The 20,227-nt window shown below is 37.6% G+C and overlaps 1 protein-coding gene across 10 annotated transcripts in view; it reads left to right on the top strand.

Annotated features, from left to right (window-relative positions):
• The window catches only part of CCDC141 (coiled-coil domain containing 141), a 218,812-nt gene extending 205,733 nt beyond the window's left edge, over window positions 1-13,079 (top strand). For 5 of the 10 annotated variants that reach the window (XM_067026393.1, XM_067026392.1, XM_067026389.1 and 2 more), the window contains 2 exons: window positions 1,972-2,825; window positions 4,957-5,444. In XM_067026393.1, coding sequence (XP_066882494.1) covers window positions 1,972-2,825; window positions 4,957-5,224 — 1,122 coding nt within the window. In that variant the 3' untranslated portion in view covers window positions 5,225-5,444. Of the gene's footprint in view, window positions 1-1,971; window positions 3,385-4,956; window positions 6,815-6,961; window positions 7,015-8,483; window positions 8,746-11,147 lie in introns of those variants that run through there. The other 5 variants (XM_067026390.1, XM_067026391.1, XM_059053584.2 and 2 more) reach the window with 5 other exon arrangements.
• Window positions 13,080-20,227: the final 7,148 nt, after the last annotated feature.

The raw sequence follows: 20,227 nt of genomic DNA, 5'->3' as shown, positions 1-20,227 counted from the left end.
TTTCTCTAATAATTAGCAATGTTGAGCATCTTTTCATGTGCCTCTTGGCCATCTGTATGTCTTCTTTGGAGAAATGTCTGTTAAGGTCTTCCACCCATTTTTCGATTGGGAGATTTTTGTTGTTGTTGTTGTTGAGTTGTATGAGCCCTTGTTGATCACATCATTTGCAAATATTTTATCCTATTAGTAATTTTTTTAATGAGAAAATCTTTTAAGAACTTCTGGCTTTAGACCCAGGGTTTATACTTCTAAATGGCTGAAAGAAACCACTTTCTCTCAGCTGGGATTATGCTCTCTCTGAGGGTAAGGCATATCTGTGGGATAGTAGAAAGAACATTGTTTTGGTTTGCTTCTAATCTTCAACCTGAAAACACATTTATTTCTCAAAAATCACTTGTAAAGTATATGTCCAGAACAGGACTATGGGCTAAAATGAAGAACTCAAAGTCAAGGCAAGACATAACTTTCTCATGTGCAAGTAGTAGCCACAGGACAAAAACCAGTAATTGTTAATTAAGTAAAAATGTGCCCAAAATGCTGAGGAAAGGCAAAGAATGAAGTGGATATAAAACAAGTAGGTTGGGATCAATGAGATCCCTTTCAGCTTCAATATTCTTTTGAGTCTATGCCAGAAGGGTTATATGAACCTCTTCTCAAACCAGAGATGGACGTCAATGAGTGGAGAGAAATACTAGAACAGTGTGAGATGGATCACTGTTTTTCCCAGTCTCCTAGCACGACCTATGCTCCACATGGGACAGAAGGACAAGGGGCAAGCGTTCCTCTACTGTATGTCGGTGTGTTCTCCTCCGAAAGTCCACAACATGGGATTGTTCCCTTAATATCTACCTCCCTGCTAGGCTGTCATCTCAAAGAGGGAAGGCTTATATTTACTTTTACTCACCATTTATCTCTGCAATGCCTAGCACAGTACCTAGTATATAATAGGTGCTCAATAGATATTTTTCATTGTAAGAAGAAAACTAAGGGGCTTTTGGAAAATAAAACCAGTCATTAAAATTGGCTTTCTCTATATGAGATACCTACAGTTGTCAAATTCATAAAGACAGAAAGTAGAAGGGACTGGGGGATGGGAGAAGGGGAAGTTAGTCTTTAATGGGCACAGAGTTTCAGTTTGGAAAGATGAAAAGATTCTGGAGATGGACAATTGTGTTGGTTGCATGACACCGTGAATGTCCTTAATGCCACTGAACTGTACACTTAAAAAATGGTTAAAATTGGGCTTCCCTGGTGGCGCAGTGGTTGAGAATCCGCCTGCGGATGCAGGGGACACGGGTTCGTGCCCCGGTCCGGGAGGATCCCGCATGCCGTAGAGCAGCTGGGCCCGTGAGCCATTGCCGCTGAGCCTGTGCGTCCGGAGCCTGTGCTCTGCAAAGGGAGAGGCCACAGCAGTGAGAGGCCCGCGTACCACCAAAAAAAAAAAAAATGGCAAATTTTAGGTTGTGTATATTTTACCACAATAATTTTTTTAAAAAAAGAATGGCTTAACTGAGAAAAAAGGAGGGTTATTCTAGGAGGGTCTGAGGATTACCTAAAAGGGAACATCTGATATTTGGGAACCACAAATCCTGTGAAGTGTAGACAGATAAATAAACCAAACCAGAATTTGCTGGCAGAGCAAGACTCCTCAGATCATGACTGGAAAGACATGGATCCAGTCAAGACCGCATCATGAGAGACGAGAACCAGGGCTTTCTGTCTTCTATGTTGCAAGGTCTGTCACCTCTCACTCAGAGGCTGGAGGTCGGTTTACACCGATTCCTTGGTCATGGGACAGGGCTGTGCTGAGCTTAAGCAGACAAATAGTTTCAAGTTCTGTAAGGCCAGAGCCAGGGCCCCAGCTGTCACTTACTGCAGGTCTTCTCAAGTTGTCTCTCTGAATTTGACTTTGAGATCTGGAAAAAGAAAACTCAACCACTAACTGGAAGCTTTGACTTTTCCATTTTGAAGGAGCAGGCCAAGCCAGCGGACGACTTAGTGGTCAATGGAGCAGGAGAGGGTCAGCTTCCACGGGAAGTGAAGCAGCTGGTCCCTGGCAAAGAGGGTGCTGTCCAAGGCCTGCTCCTGCCCGTGGATGTGCTTTCAGGAGAAGAATATGAGTGTGTCTCGCCTGATGACGTCTCCCTGCCTCCGCTCCCGGGAAGCCCCGATTCCCTCCTCGCTCCGTCTGACATGGAGCTGGAGGCGCGTGCCCTCCCGTCCGTCCTCCGGCACCTAAGCGGCCACGGGACGCAGACAGGGGCCAGTGGTCCAGGGGAGGCCCCAGAATCTGGCCTTCCGCCACCTGCTGCTTTTGCTGATGCTTGCAATGATAAGAGAGAAACATTTTCAAGTCATTTTGAGAAGCCTTCCCCCCTGTTCCAAACTGAGCCCCCGTTAACATCCCGAGGATTTATGGAAAAGAGTACTGACTTCCACAAAATCAGTGTTAAACCTCCAGAGAGCATGTGCAGTGAAGTGCATGCGCGAGCTTTGCAACAGCACCCCCAGGCTCAGGGAAGTTTGCTAGAAACACCGGAGAAAACGCATGCTGATAATAACGTCACTAAAACCCGAAATAGGCTGCATGCTTCCCAGGATGCATGCTCGGGCCTCGGGTTTCAGCCAGGCCCCAGCCAGTCCTGTCAGAGGCAAATGGTTCCCAGAGAAGAGATTAAAGTTACCTCAGCAAAGAACAGCATGGTCAGCCTAGCTGGCCAGGCCCCTAATTTCTCCAGGCTCTTGTCTAATGTAACTGTCATGGAAGGTTCTCCAGTGACTTTGGAAGTTGAAGTAACAGGATTTCCAGAGCCTACACTGACATGGTGGGTAGCCTATAACGACAAACCATAAACAGAAACAAATTGAATCACTGAGCAAATCATTCTGTGTGCACTAACTTAAAGGTTTAGGGGTAGCTGATTAATATTCTAGGTCACTGCAACGCTGCATGATTCAATCTCACATCGAACCCCCAACTCTCATTTTTGTAGCCGCATGGCTGCTACCCTTAAAGAAAAGGTAACCATATAAAATAATGATTTAACCAACTCCAAAAGCACTGCAAGTTAGTTGTGCTATTTTTTGGTTTCAGTTTAACGTTCCACATTTCTAAAGGTTGTGCTTGAACTTCTTTCCTATCGTTTATTCCTACGTAAGCATGACATTTACTTGGTTTAACATCTGGTATTCAATTAAAAAACATAAGCATTTGGGTTTTTCCCTTTTCTGTCATTTACCAATTCCATCTTTTCCCTCTTCCAGCAGAGTCACACATGCCACTTTTGTAATATTTGTTTATCTCACTAAGATTTCTTTTTATACATTTCTTCAGTGTGAAGGATGGAATAAAAATATTTCTTTCACAGTTGCTTCTAGTGACAGGTAATAAAGCCACTTTTGAAAGGTGATGTAATAACTGAGCTGTGAACAATGTGGTTTTACTCTAGACACATCACCATTTTTAGCCAATTTTTTTTAATAAAAGTAAATGGCAGAACACAGGTTTTATATCACTGTTATCATAAAAGCAGTTCTAACTTTCTTAATATGTGGGTTACTTTTAAACGTTTAGAAATTTTTCAACCTTAAGTATATTTATTTGAGGACAAAGTTACAAATACGTGAGCATGAGTTTATACTTATAAACTAAGTAAAATAGCATTTATTTATCATACTATTTCAGTAAACATTAAATTAACTCTTTCAATTATTGTGTGTGCCTGTTGATAGTACTTGAAGTGTGGATCAGCTCTCTAAAGAGTTTATGAGAAAATGTTCATTTCTCAGATTATTAAAAGAAATTGCACTTGGGATACAGTGCAGCCATTTATGCTTTTTATCTTATTTTGTTGTTTTTACAATTGCATGTTTTTTACAGATCAGGAATTTAAATATCAGTAAATTTATTATTTAATATCATCATTTAATTCATTATTAAATATTAGTTCACTTCAAAGAAAAATGTTGTCTGAAGTGTTTCTTGTTTTGGTCCACACAAAAAATGACTTGATTAGTATTTACTGTTGAAGAACTGCTGCAGTATTGTGAAAAAATATCTTGCCCTCGAATTTACAACAATTTTGCTCAGTTAACAACTGGCAAACTATCAGGGAATCATTCTTAGGACACTCAGAAAAATGCAAAATTATCACTTAGGCAATGGGAATAGAAAATGGTTCAGGTTGGAAACCACTTCTTGTGTGGAAGAACATGGCGATAAATAAATAAACAAGAATCTAGAGTATACAAAATAAATTATTTGCTTTGTAAAATGATGCAGCTAAGTGCTCATATTCGTAGAAAACTCTTGGAAATGTGTCATTAACAGTAATAATCCAATTGAGTAAATGCCTTTTATAATTAGAAATTATTTTCTTCTAATGAAATTAATTCACAAAAATTAAATGAACTCATCTCGCTAGGAAGTGCTATGTAAGTACCTTCCTCTAAAGCGGTGCATTGGTATTCTCCTGTGGATCTTGCGGGATGAGTCTGATGGGAAAGATGAATCTTTCTCCCATAGATTTCAAGGAGTCACAAGCTGCTGTTTCATGGCGGCTGAAAGAATGACACAGGTCAAATAGAAGGTGCCATTTCCCATTTGGGATAATTGTTGCCATAAGCAAATGGTGGCCCAGTGTGACCAGATGGCCCAATTATTTTAAGAGGAGTTGGATATCTGAATTTTCGTATGCAATATTCTAATTGGTAAATGTCCAAAAGTCCAGTTTTTAAAAAACACAGTCTGAACCCATCAAGCACGTCTATGGCTACCAGTTGACAACCTCTGCTTGAAGGATAAACAGCCCCACTGGAATTTGTGGTTGCTGCAGAGTTCCTGCTAATGCTAGATATATTGAGGTAGTCATGGGCCGAATTGCAGTGCTTATTAGAACTTGGAAATGATGTGAATAAACAGTGATCCTGACTTTAAAAACTGACTCTCTGCTTCAGGTACAAGAAGGGCCAGAAATTGTCTGCAGATGGGCACTTGCAGGTTTTACACAAGGAGACAAGACATTCGGTGTTCATTCCGAAGGTATGCGAGGCAGATGCGGGCCTCTATGTGGCTCGGGCCCAAAACTCTAGTGGCATTCTCTCTTCCAATGTCATCCTCCACGTGACAGGTAACCACAGGCCGCCCATCACAAGAATAAACTGGATCCTGCTGAGTGTCATCTATGTTAGCGTGTCCCTAATGTACTGGCTATTCACACAGTAACTGCGGGGTTGGCACCAATGGGCATCATTCTCATGAGCCTAAAGGACAACAATACTGCTGTTTACTTTCCTGCATCTCGCACCAAGCATCCCCAACCAAGTATCCCCCACCAAGTGTACCTCCATTCCGGCCATATTGCTTTTTTGGAATACCACTGCTCGGTGAAATAATCAAATTTTCTTTAGTGCTTTAACGTATTTGAAGAGCTCAGTAAATCATTAGCGGTGAATAAGGATACATTTTTGTATTCTCAAAAGAGATGTGTTAATATAAAACACAGTCAAATTATACTATGTTTATTCCCTCCTAATTTAAGAGCATGCAGATCAAGTCTCACATCAGCATGCAGATGTGTTTTATTTCAAATCCAATTGTTTGATAATCTATTTTTAATTGTACGCATAAACATCTCTGTAGAATAAGAGTAGAAATGTTGAACTAAAATTGTAATTTTCATTATTGCATAAGATGTCCTTTAATTTTGCTATTCATGACTTGATCTCATTTATTGAAATACATTCTATGTCGTTTCAACATAGCCTACATTCCTGAGTCTGAGGATGGCACTGCAAATAACCATCCCTCCTGTTGATCTCATGGGTTTGACATTGGAGAATAGATGTGCTGTTAGCCTTAAATGGAGTTTGAAACTTCCGTCATCTGTGTGTGTCACAGAGCAAGATAGAGCATAGCCTCAGGGGTGGACCAACAGTATTCCTGTCCTTCCGTTGACATGTTTTGGGCAGCCACGTGTATACAGCTGCAACTGGCTCCTCCTGCTTCTAATCTTGATTATGTTGCTGACCATTTTTACAGCCTGCGGGAAGGCATAGTAGTGCCTCAGTTTCCCATTTGGCAAATGGGTTCATCATCTACCTCTTGGGCAACTGAAGGTTTTCATTTCATGTCTTGTAAAGATCTGGAAAATGGAAGGTACTCTGTGAAGACTAAGGGTAATTGTATTGCTTACTGTAATTTGTCATCACATTGCCTTCTGCCCACTGTTTCTCTTTCAGATATTGTTTCTTTTGAATATTAAATTAAAGGATGGTGTTTGTATGTGATTTCCAACTATTTCCATGTAGGAAAATGATGTTTTCTGAATTAGAGCTTAAATTCCTTTCTAATTTTTCTTAAGACTATATCTTTTTCAAAGACTTGAAATTAAACTCAGGGGGATACATTTAGTAAGATCTTGGGGGAGAAAAAGTATATAACAGGATGACATAAGATAAATACTATCCTTGTCTTATAATTATCACTGTAATATTGAAGAATGTTCTATGCCTTTCTGAAATATATTATTCAGAAAAGAGGATCATCATTTTAGTTCCTTTAAAAAATAAACATGCATAAGAGAGGCATTTGTTTTTAGATTTTAAACGTAGTCTTGTCATGTTAGGGTAAAGTCTTTAGTTGAAAGAATAGTCATTATAGATTTTTGATGAAGGGGAGGCATTAATTATGTTGCTGTAAAGCCTGTCTACAAATAATAAAAATATTTAAATTTAATATATTCAAGTTGGTATTAAAAAGTTACTGGATATTAACTGAAGATGTGAAATGTGTGACTAAGTAAAAAGTTCCATATATTTTCTTGTACTGGCTATTCAATTTAATGAAAAACTTTAATCTCTAAATTTTCTTTAAAATTTCAACAGAAACCTATTAAAAGCTTATATATACAGCATCTTAGGGAATTCATAGTCTCTTAATTCTCCTGTCCTTTTCATCCAGTTTCAAGTATTGTGCATATCTTGCCAAATTGCTATTCCCAGTTGAAGCTAAAGAGTTAAACCTACTTATGTCCAAAGAGGGCCAGCAGGACCAGGTAACAAATTCTTATGTCACTCTATCTCTTTCTTGTTAATTTAGTGGGATCTCCCATCCTTTTTGTCAGCTTGGTTGAGTTTTTTTTAACAGGAGAAAATCAAACAGAAGTTTAATAACGTGTACATCAGAGAGACCCAGGAAAACTGAGTAACTCCAGCTTGGCTGAATTTTTGGTTTGGGGTTGTTAGGGCCTGAGAATCACTGGTTTGCTTTACCTGTTGCATGCCAGTAAATGTTAATCCTTTGGGGAGCAGGATGGGATATACATATACCCATGGTGATGACCAAAGAAGGCATATAAAGTCCCTTATATATTTGATTTCTATATCAAGCATAAGGTTTATATGTATATCTGATATATATATCTTATATATATACCTTATATATATCATATATTTGTAGACATACACACCTAGAGCTCAAATGTTGGGATAAGGCATTATGCTGATATTCACGTTATAGTTCGGATAGCTGTGTATCTGTCTATCTATCTGTTTATCTATCTATCAGCTATCCATCCATCCACCCATCCATTTACCTACCTACCCACTTACCTACCTACATATTCTTCTGGGCTATTGACTATCTAGTAATCCCCACAGCAGTGAAGAATAATTAGCTATTCAGTTATTCCTTTGATTATACTTTAATTTCAAAGACTTCAGTGTGATTATCCCTTCTGTTAACATTTTTGTCTTGATCAAAAATCCCCTCTATGAAAGTATGAACCAAAAGTATTGGTTAAAAATGAGAAACTTAGGAAATGGATGTAATATTTCTATTTTTAGATATATACATGATTTATACCTGTTTACTTCTAGAGTAAATTCTGTACAGTTAGCAATATCAAAACACTTTTCAACAAGAAAATGACCAAAAGAAATTTTAAAGAATATATACTTGATACCTTGAAGGAATGCAACACAAAATGTGTTTTGAGCTTCCTATTAGGCAAAATTATTTTTTCCAGTTTTTATTTTCTGATAAAAGGATGTAGAAACATTTAATGGTAAAGTTTTCTTTACATTCAATTCCAGGAGAAATTTACCATAGGAATCCTTACATTTGAATCTTTGCATATTCTATAATATCTAAAGTATTTGGAAAAAGAAGCAGGAAAATTTAGCTGTTTCATTCAATAATGCTAACCATCATTTATAGTTAAGACACAGGCTTAAAATAAATTATTGCAAGAACCTCCTAACCACTTCACCCTTAAATTTCTTCAAGTAGCACACAAGGTCCTTTAGTACCTATGCTTCCATTCCCAGCCTCTGTTCCATCCCTTCCAATCCCCCCATAAAGCGCTACTTAACTTCAGGTTTTACCCTGTCATGATCTTACTTCTCTCCAGTGCTCCTTCCCAGAACTCCCTTACTCTATTCTACCCAACTTCATGTGGCTTAACTCCTGCTTATCCTTCCAGGTCCTTTGGAGACACAACCTTCCCAGGAAGCCTTCTGACCCATCAAGTCCAGTATAGATGTTCCTGCTTTATGCCCTGTCAGCACCTGAGCTGACCATGTCCCGTCCCTTAATAGTTGCATTGGAATCACACATGTGAGCATCTGTCTCCTGGCTAGAGCGAGAGATCCTTATCAGCAGAATCTGTGACAGCCCTGTTTGTCATCATAGTCCCAGCACTTAAGACATAGTCACACTCAATATTTCTTGAATTGTTGTCAGAGGTAAGCAAAGATAAGCCTAGCTTGTTTTGTCTCTTCGTTTTGTTTTGTTTTTTTTTTTTTTTTTTTGGAGAGATGGGTGGGGGAATGTCAAAAGAGAAAGATGTTATTTGTCGCCTGATTATTCTTTCTTGTTATGGACATTAACCAGTCAGAATCAGGTTCTAACCTCACCTAACCTACGAAACTTAAGTGAGAATCCTCCAGAGCCTCTGGGCTGCACCCCAATTGAAACTTTAAACTTAAAGATATAGGCTGGCTCTAGCAGTCAAAATAATACTGAGGAGAGAAGAGTCAAAATCCAGGATCATTTTTCCAACATTTTAAAGCAGATATAATCAGGCATAAATCATCGTCAGGTGTAAGTGGAGAAGTGGGTGTCTCCCCTCTCAGTGACTAAGTCCAAACTGCCAAAACCAGAATTTATGTACTTTTGGAACACTGCACAAATTATCAATATTTTATTGTAGCTGGGGCTCAGTAATCTGGTTGTGAACAGATCTTATTTAAAACCAGCTTTTCATTCATAAGTGTAAATCTAAAAACAGCCAAATCCAAAAACTTAGATTATTTGAATTCCAAATGAAGGAAGGAAAAAATATTGCATCTTGTTCCACTTTGTTTATTTTTATTCATGACCATGCCTTACTAGAAATTGCCATCTGAAGCTTTTGACATTCCTGTTGTAGGTACAGTATTTTAAGTGTGTCCATGAAGTAAGTTAGCTGAAACAAAATAAAATATCTCTTCCCAGTACACTCTGATATTGTGCGTGTCAATGCAAATGCCAAAGCATGACAGACTGTTTTCCATTTATAATAAGTAGAATCTTGAGCTGCATCAAAGAGCCAAAAAATTTGCATTCATGAAATGAAACAGTGTCCTGCTCAAAGCAACAACAATTCATTTTCTCCTCTGTCTTCACATGAGATGAGATTTGAATGTTATCAGCTGTGCATGAGTTCAGCCTTGAAATGGAAAGCACAAAGCTGCTAATTTGGCTTTTCCTCAAGAATCCCCACACCATTATTCCTTATGTGGGTGAGAGTTTATATAACATCATGAACCACCGAAAACTGGGGGGGAAAGTTGTATGCATGACATTCCTCCAGATGAACAAGTCTTTGATTCTGGAGTCTGAGTGTTTGGCCACATAGCTCTTCCTTCTGTTCAATGGAAATTTCATTTGTTTAAGCCAGGACTTGGCAAATCCAATTCTTTGGATCCTCTTTTTTATACCATAAAATTAACACCCTATCCTCCTTAGAGGACAAGGGAACAGAAAGAATTGTATAGACAAGAACGTTTGTGTGCATATATTTCCAGTTAACGTAATAGAAACCTAGTGAAATTAAAACATATTTTAACTATAGGCATTGCTGGAAAAATTGATGACTTTTCTTTAAACCAAAACAATAATAGGTACATAATTCGAAGTTTCCGATCTGTATTCTGATGGCTCCCTGCTATGTCTCTTTTCCCATTTAGAACTCACTTAATAACAATGCTTGTGAAATAACAGCTCCAGAGCTGACTAATGAAATAAACTTTTCCCTTTGTCATTCAGCAACTGTTCTTTTGCAAGAACTTTATTGATCCAATAACTACAAAATGACATTTTATCTTATATTAGCATTAAAAATCATATAATAAAATCTTCTGAAGATAAAAATTCACAAGATGAAATACAAAGAAAGCTTATCCATGGCAAATAATCTCTAACCCTTGTTATTCTAATGATGCCAGAAAGCCACCTTTCTTTGTAATAAGTATTATGCAAACCTCCATACAAACAGGCTGTTGGCAAGCAGGGCAGCTGGAAATGCAAAGTAGGAAACCAGGTACCTGGCAGGATCAGAAAGGCTAAATGCCCATCTGCTCCAAAGTGTCTTTTCTAGCAGCCATTGCCATGCTGACCCTCAAAGGCCTACCTTTGATTCAAGTTAATGCAGCTCTAGAAGATGCCTCTTAAATGCACATTTATTCATTTCTATTCTTTTTAAAGGAGTAATAGAATTTCTCCTCACATCCTGGTCTAGGTTATCAGATTAAATAAGAACATTTCCCCCACCAAAAATCCCCGATAGATTCTTGTGAGGAAATGGGGTATGTGGGAACCTGAAAGATTTGTCTGCTGTGTTCCACTAAGTGTTGGGAAATACTATTTTTCCAGAGAGGAAAAATAGCCAAACATCGGGATGAGGAAACTGAGTCAGCTTTGTTATCCTCCCTCTCAGTATGAATTTCCTACACATCTAGGAAACATATGTGGGGAGCTCCCTGAGAGGAAGTTAGAGGCCACAATAAAATGTGTCTGCATGACATTTTTTGTTATTCAATTAGAGGACTGTACTGGTTGAAGTGTCAGGGTGAGCCCTAAATCCACAACTGGTGTTCTTGTTAAGAAGGCCATGACAGACCTGGAGACACAGAAGAGACACATGGGAAAAGGCCAAGTGATGACAGAAGCAGGTTGGTGTAATGCAGCTGCTGCAAGCCGTACGACACCGGAGGTGACCACCACCAGAAGTGAGAGGAGCAATGAAGCGTTCTTCCCTAGAGACTTCAGGGAGAGCCTGGTCCTACTGATGCCTTCATTTTGGACTTCTAGCCTTTAGAACTGAGAAAGAAGAAATTTCTGTTGTTTTAAGCCATCCAGTTCGTGGTATAGTCCTCCTTCAGTATCCCTGGGGGATTGGTTCCAGGATACCTCCTCCCCCAACAGATACCAAAATCCACCAGTGCTCAAATCCCTTACATAAAATAGAATGGTACAGTGGGACCCTCCTTTATCCACAGGTTCTGCATCAGCAGCTACTGAAGACCGACTGTTCTTTGTTACAGCAGCCTGAGGAAACCAATGCAAAATGTTTTAGAAAAATCCATACACGTCTTTCTCTGGAAAAAAAATTCTCAGAGACATTCACTAATAGACAGCAACCAGTGTTGCCAATAAGCACTCCCAGGTTGTGCTGCAAGGCCTCAGTTCTCTTCTTGATTTAGGGGATCACCTTGGTATATTTCAGTCAATCAGCAACTATTCATCTCCTACATGAACACTGTCCCCTAGGTATACCACAGTGTACTAAAACCAGATGATGGTATTAAAATAAAACGATAGGCCAACACAAAAATTCTCAACACAGTACTAACAAATCCAATCCAACAGTGAATAAATAAACTTACACACACAAGTGGGATTTTTTCCAGGTATGCAGGCTGGTCCAATATTCAAAAATCAATCAATCCACCACATCTACAGGCAAGAGAAGAAAAATCATATGATTATATCAATTGCTTCAGGAATAACATTTGAGAAAATTCAATATGTGTTCATGATAATTTTTTAAGACTCAGAAAACTAGTAACAGAAGAAATTTCCTCACCTTGATAAAGAACATCTACAGAAAAAAAACTATAAGTAACATCATACTTAATGGTGAGAGACTGGACACTTTCCCCCCAAGACTGGGAAGAAGGTAAGAATGTCCTCTCTCACTACTCTCAGCCCACATTATACTGGAAGTCCTACCTAGTGAATAAGACAAGAAAAGGAAACAAAAGTTCTGTAGATTGGAAAAGAAAAAATAAAATGCTTTTGTTTACAGAAAGCATGATTTTCTATCTGTAAAATCCCAAAGAATCTTCCAAAAACTCTTAGAACTAATAAATAAATATAGCAAGTTCACCAAAAGCAGAAGGCCTACACCTGTGGTGTCCAGGAGAAAGGCAGGGAGTTAGCAATAAAAGAATCTTGGTGAATCAGGCATCTTTTGAGGCCAAGGCAAAAGGTGGGCAACCTGAATTTGTCTCTTTCCAACAATTGATTACAGACATCATGGATACTTGTAATCTAGTTGCAACCTCTCACACATTATTTTTCTTGCAGCTTCCTGCATTATTTTGGGGGGTTTTGAGAGGTAAATTATTTGAAGGAGACAGTGCTCAACAGAGGCAAGGGAATATTTGATGTGGAACATAAACTTTATCATTTGCTGCCATTGTCATTATCACTGAAAGAGAAAAATTAGAAAGACATTGTAATTATAATGCTGTAAAGCTGAGCTTTCCCCAACAATAACATATTAATATTAGAACAAAAGGAGTCCTTTTAGCCTCTGACATCAAATCCCAGAGTGGATGATTTATCAGTTGGTACTGTGCTGCACTACAAGAATGAATGTATCTCCCATGGATAAGTGCTTTTCCTATCAGCAAGGATGGACTCATGCTGCTAGTATATTTCTAAGATTTCTTGATAGAAATCAGAGCTAAAATATGTCAGCCATTATATTATACTTTCAAAAGTAATCAGTTTCATAAAGTCATATATTGGTCTATTAATTAATTAAAAGATGGAAAACAAATGACTACTTTGGTACCTACATCTAACAGGAAACTTCAATGAAACTAATCCTTTTGTATTTTCTAGATGGTAACTATAAGTACTTTCTTCATTTCCATGTTCTTGAAGGTAATTTTTGGTCATATATATCATTTGTCTAAAATATAATTGGTATTATACATTATCACTTAAAAGAAAACTAACTGATGTACCACAAAGGCCAAGTATTAAACTTATATTTTATCAAATGCTTTATAAATTTAATCATATAAACAGTGAAGTCCTGTTACAACTCCATCCAGGACTTATAAATGGATATGCAAGCAAAGCAGTCATAGTTTTAGTTCAAATCTACGGCAGCATATTATATAATTGCACAAATATTGATTTACTATTACAATTAAAAACGGATCATGAACCATGAAGAATGACTCAGGCTTAACAGAATGTACATGTGGGAGTCATGACCACAGTCTAAGATTATGGGGCTGGTTTTCTTGACGATTGAATCCCATTCTTCTGTGCTCTGACTCTATCCCATCATAGGTAAAAATTCAGTAAGTTAAGGGATGGCACCATCTCACAAAGAACCTCAGAGTTAGAAAAATCTATATGATTTCTTTAAATGTGAGAAATTGTTGGTAGCAGTTATGTAGAACAGTGTGTCACATGTCATTAATGTCATTGTGAATTAATAAAAACCTTTTCAAGAGTTTTGGATCTTGGTGCTGTGTGTGTGTGTGTGTGTGTACACCTATTTCTTAGTATGAGTTCTTATCCATATGAATTAGGTAATATATAAAATTCCCAGGTGATGTATGATTAATCAGGTTAGGAAAACACCTCTTGTTAATGGTACCAGTGCCATGAGGAACTGATGACCAAGAGTTAAAATAGACATTTCTTATTTTAACAGTAGTATAATACAGACATATATTTATGTGCATGCCACAAGATAAAATACTCAGCACAACTCTCCAGTTTTTCAAATGTCTGATTGAAAACCGGTGTTTCCAAACAGGATTCCCAGATTACTGATAAACAAGGGGGAAATACTATTCAGATCTGTATACAAATATATCAGCTCCAAATATAAATCCATTTACATTCCTTCTAGTTAGCAATTCAGAGAGTTATTTCTAAATAGAACTTAGAGGTTACTTTTATTTAAATGTAATAACAATATCATAAATCATGCTTGAGAAGCAGCAGTTTTTTTTTAATCCATTGGCTATTGTATTTGTATCTTCCATATAAAGTACTGAAAGTGGCTTCTTACAGATGGATTTTTCTAGTTCATTTCTCAAGGTTATTACAGCATGTATGATTACTGCAGAGACAAATGTTTTGTGTGTTCACTTCTTTTTTACTGCTAATGGTTTATACATGCAAATAATGAAATGTTTATTATGTCTACTAAGTACATGGAAACAATGTAGAATTTACTTGCCTGATTCTTAGCTCCACTGAGAGTTCTTTAAAATGTAATTTAACATTAAATTCTTGTAAAGGTAATAACTTTAATCTGATTTTCTTATACACCTTTTGCAGATAGGGGATATTTATTCTTGTATGAATATTGATTCATAAATGCTCTTAAGGAATGCAGTTACTCCAATTTAAGAGAGAAAATTTTCATGGTATTTAATATTTGATAGGGAATATACTCCTATTTAACATCCCATTGCAGAATAGTGATCTGTTTATAACAGGACAGTAATCAAATTAAATGAAGACAGTTTTCCAAAGTCAAATATACTGGTTTCTCACTATGGTATAGTCTTTCACCATGAAAAAGGAGCTACCTGTTGAATTAGTTTCTCCTATACTTTCTCACCATGTCATTAATTTTAATGGGAAAAAGTTCAGAAGGTACGAAATGATAAAGAATTTGTTTTGCCTCGCACTAAGTAACTAACTGTATACTGCATAGATAATTTAACCCAATGGTCATATTAAACATTTTTTAGGTTCATGGAACTTTGCTGGTGAAATTCACTGAAATTGAATTCTGCGACAGCCACAAACAGGAAATATTGTCTAAGGCAATAAATAGGTGAGATGATAAAGACAAGATGTCAAGCAATAGCTATAACAATATGATTAAATGACATATGGGGCCGAGGATGGAAACCATTGAAGGAAATGGAAACCCAGTTATAATTATGTGTTAGTGTTCTTCTCTGTGATGTTGGTTTAAAAAATTGTGTCCTCTTCCTTTCTTCTCTTCTGGAGTAAACACACATAAATGTACATATACATATACATCCATACGTATCTACAAACTTGCATATAAATGCATCTAATTGTATCTATATTCATAATGGGTATCTTTGGAAAATCTTACAAAGACTTGGTATAGAAAGTCATCGCAGGCATCATCATCTGTCTCCATATGACCATTCCATCAGAGCTAACCCTGATAATCCTGGCATAGCTTCAGGAACGACTCCTCCAGTTTAGTATGCAGACATTGTCATGTAAACCTCTAAGACAGCCTCTTTGAACCAACCTGCAAAGTTTCACATTGGTGGAAAAGAGGAACATTTCTCCATTGTGTGTCCACACTTGGCACATCCTCCCCTTAACACCTGATTCTCTTTAAGTGAAGAGTTGGTATAAGGTAGGAGGAAAATATTTTTCACAAATGCTTTCGAACTACACATCTTAAAGAATAAGTTGCCGTAAGTCAACTGCTTGATTTTATCTGGTGTCTTTTAGAGCCTTGCTTTAGAGGACTAGCAACATCAGTATCACCTAGGAGCTTGTTGAAAATGAAGAATCTCAGATTCCACCCCAGCCCTACTGAATCAGAATCTACAACTTAGCAAGATTCTCAGGTCATTTTTATGCATATTAAAGTTTGAGGAACATTGTTTTAGAGAATACATTGGTTTCTAAAGGCTTCAAGCCTTGTATGCAGTAACTTCATGTTGGTGACACGTGTGCTCCAAATTTATAAGATTTAAAATGGAAAAATTCTGGGCTTCCCTGGTGGCGCAGTGGTTGAGAGTCCGCCTGCCAATGCAGGGGACGCGGGTTCGTGCCCCGGTCCGGGAAGATCCCACATGCCACGGAGCAGCTGGGCCCGTGAGCCATGGCCACTGAGCCTGAGCGTCCGGAGCCTGTGCTCTGCAACGGGAGAGGCCACAACAGTGAGAGGCCCGCATACCACACACACACAAAAAAGGAAAAATTCAACATTGTCATAGGAACATTGAGAGAGATTGACAGATTTCTATAGTAGAAACAGTAAAAGAAGTTAGAGTGGTACGGATCATTCTGAAATCTGTCCTGTTTGAGTCCTGTTTGAGAATGAATTTAGGTTCAGGGATTACACGTTTAATCAGACAGTTTTGACAACATGTGGTATTTAAGCAATGCCACCAAGAACTCTGCAAAATAGTTTCCAGAAGAGTACGTTCTATTCTATGTTCTAAGCCCATAGTGCTAGCCAACAAAGTCTCTTAGGGCCATAGTAGGTCCGGCAGATTATAATGACTACAGTGCTTTTCTGTTTGAAAATATGCCAAAGATTTATTCAGAATGGAGACAATATTCTCTGCATTAAGAACTTCTTTTGGCAGGGTGGAGCAGGGGGTGGCGGGAAATCAGAAACCACTTGCAATTATACTCAGAGTTGTATGCCCCGCCAATGAGCATAAATAGCCAACAAGTCAATGCCAGCATTAAATGCCCTTTGGAAAGTTTACCAATGAGTTCCCAGAGCATACTATTTCAAGTGACCTAAAAACTTGAGTTATGGTATGATCACTTAAACATTTTGCAATGAAAGTAACTAATCTAAATTTTAGAAGATTATTAATGTTTATTGCTGCCATTTCTGTAAGTAGAGATTACCAAGGAAACTTTGTTGTTCATGTTATAAGCATTAAAGTATATTTTTGACTCCAAACACAGTACGAAGTTTATATGGCTATTTTAATAACATTGACACATATATAAAAAATTAGTATCATTGATATTTAAATTACATGACATTGGCTGTATAGTACATTATGGGAAATAAGCAAATTATAACCAAGGTTCACTGTCATTTTAATTTTTTAATGATAGATATGACTTTACATGTCTAATCTAGAATTGCTATTTGGAGATAAAGTAGATGAGATAAAACTCAGCCCCTATTTTGATGTTGCTCTGAGGAACCTAGAGGCATAGAAATCTTTTTTTAATTGGATAAACATAGGCTTTTTGTTGAGGTTGTCTTGTATCTTTTTACAGGTTAATTGAAATCCTTTAATAATGTTTATTAAGATAGTGGAACATTGATTTTATAAAATATATCATGCATTTGAGCCTGTTTTAATCATCTTGCATTCAAACAGAAATAGAAATGAGCACTTGTTTTAAATATATGGGCTATTCTATATTACTCCTCTTAAACGTTACTATTTTGAAGTGATAAAGACCTGAATTCTAATCCTAGCTCTGATACAGAAGAGCTCTGAGGATTATGGCAACTAAAATCTCTATCCCTCATGTTCCTTGCCTGTGACTGAGTCTATAAATTAAACCATCTCTAAAAGTGCTTCCAGCTCTCACTGATCACTAAGGTGTATTAAATACACAAGTACATCCTTGGTTTTCTCATTAGAACAGGCAGATGATATTACCAAGGACTTGGTGTTTGGGGGCCAAGTGACCAAGAGGCCAGCCAAGTTTCAGGATAAAATTTAAAGAAAATTTCCTGGGAAGAAGAAGGCAAATAAGAACTTTCTTTGCTGGGAATAATACACACCTGGCGGTCAAAAAATGTTCTCTTTATTCAACAGAGAAGAAAAGAAAAATATTACGGTAGGGCTCCAAATAGAGTCAGTTAAAAACATGGTATACCCAAGCACAGGCTCTTATTCAGCCCCTAAAAGTCCCAGCCTCAATGCCCTTTAATGTAGAAATACTGTTAGCAGTCTATGATTCAGTTGAATGATAAAATAATTGAGAATATAGCACATAGTAGTTGTTGACAAATTATCCCTATGTTAGAAAAGAGAGAGTTAATTGGCATAGATCTTATCATTCTCTAGAAAAATGCAACCCTAGTTGGACATTCTCTTTGTATGGAATGAGTATGAAATTGTGTAGTGGCGAAATAGAACATAAAAAGTCATTTGGACATGTTTAGCATGTGGAATCTTGAACTTCATAGGTAGGCAAACTCATAAGACTGTAGCACTCCAAACAGGATTATCAACATGTCCACCCACACAATATCTGCTTTCAAGGAAAGCTCCGTGTCAGTTTCAGGCAATTAACAAATTTTAGCTTTTATTATATTGAAATGAAGTCAAATTATTCTTCTGTTATGATCTCTTTTGAAATAAGTTTTTACATATTTCTAATGATTTCTTCTAAATGGTTCATATAAATTAATGTTTTTTAAAAATATATTATTGGGGTTCTTCTCTGGTGGCGCAGTGGTTGGGAGTCCGCCTGCCGATGCGGGGGACACGGGTTCGTGCCCCGGTCCGGGAAGATCCCACATGCCGCAGAGCGGCTGGGCCCGTGAGCCATGGCCGCTGAGCCTGCGCGTCCGGAGCCTGTGCTCCGCAACGGGAGAGGCCACAACAGTGAGAGGCCCACGTACCGCAAAAGAAAAAAAAAAAAAATTATTTGATTTCACTTTGATCTACTTTAGCTCTCATTCTCAGGGAGAAATCACTGAGTTAAAGTCACTGTTTTAAACAATATTTTCTATTGCATTTAGAGTAATTACAACTAGAACACTTAATTTCATTCTAAATTGAACTAAAGCCTGGACAAAAATATTTTTAAGTGCCCAACATGTTCAGATATCATTTTCCTTGTTTTTTAAGTTTTACTAGGAAGAGATTGTGTGTTTAATTAAGAATACATATCTAAAAGGAAAATCTGATTTTGTGAGATTATAAATTCTGGTTTTCAGAGCAAAGATAATCCTGAGAGAGAAATTATCTGAGCCTTATCTGCAACCCTGCCACCCATCCCAGACACACACACACACACACATACACACACACACACACTCTCTCTCTCTCTCTCTCTCTCTCTCTCTCTCTCTCTCTCTCATTCTCTACCAGTGTGACCAAGCCACGGACAATGAAGAGCAGGAACACAATTACACAAGTCAGAGCCAAATAAGAATAAAAATAGTACCTTCAGCTTTCAGAAGCACCAGTTTTCAAAGTGAGCCAGAGGATAGAGCAATAGCTATATATTTAAACAGAAGTAACTACAACTTTCTAATCAGTTACCATGTGATAGAACATAAGCTGCAGTAAATCATGACTCAGTGTCCTGTTATGTATCCCATAAACAAGGGGGGGGTATCGTTGGTGTGCTTTACTTGGTGAATATGCTTATGCAGATACTTCATAAACAGATGCAATAAATATATTCTACTATGTCTTTTAATTTAATAGAAAGCTTTTTTAAAAAGAATATTCAACTTGTATGTACATGGACCAGAACATGTTCTGTGTGGAAACTGCATTTTGCTTGGGTTTTGAGAAGAGCATTCCATAGGATATCTATATTCTTACTAAAGTTACTTAAAGATAAGGAAAATGTGGTTTTCGTGGTGTATTCCTCTAAGGCTGGGCTTCTCAACCTCTGCACAATTAACATTTGGGTCCAGATACATCTTTGTTGTGGGGACAGTCCTGTGCATCGTAGAATGTTCAGCAGCATCCGCAGCTTCTACCCACTAGACAACATTAGCATACCCACCCTCAGTTGTGACAACTGAAATGTCTCCAGATATCACCAAACATCCCCAGTATAAAATCATCCTCAGCTGGCAACCACTGTTCTAAAGAACAAGTTAGCACAGCCTTGGTCAGGATCAAACAATAGTGCTTTGTTAGCAAAATTTAGGAAATAAAATCCAGCAATTAATGTGGCCTTCACACAATTTTACTGTTGTTTCTTTATTTAACCTTTTCTTTTATCAGCTTTTTTTCTTAAATGGATTACTACTATCCTGGATAGATTGCTAAGGCTTTAGTTTAACAAATTTGTTATGAGAGCTGAAATTTCCAGCTTCTCACCCTCCCCCCAGTATAAGGATGATACTCAATCAAATATGTCAAATTGAAGCCCACAAAATTCATCAGATTGGAGTCTACATCCTCCTGGAAT

This window comes from Kogia breviceps, chromosome 2, assembly GCF_026419965.1.
Source record: "Kogia breviceps isolate mKogBre1 chromosome 2, mKogBre1 haplotype 1, whole genome shotgun sequence".
NCBI classification, from domain to species: domain Eukaryota; kingdom Metazoa; phylum Chordata; class Mammalia; order Artiodactyla; family Physeteridae; genus Kogia; species Kogia breviceps.
The sequence above is the reverse complement of the archived record's forward strand: the minus strand, read 5'-3'. Positions and strand labels throughout refer to the sequence as shown.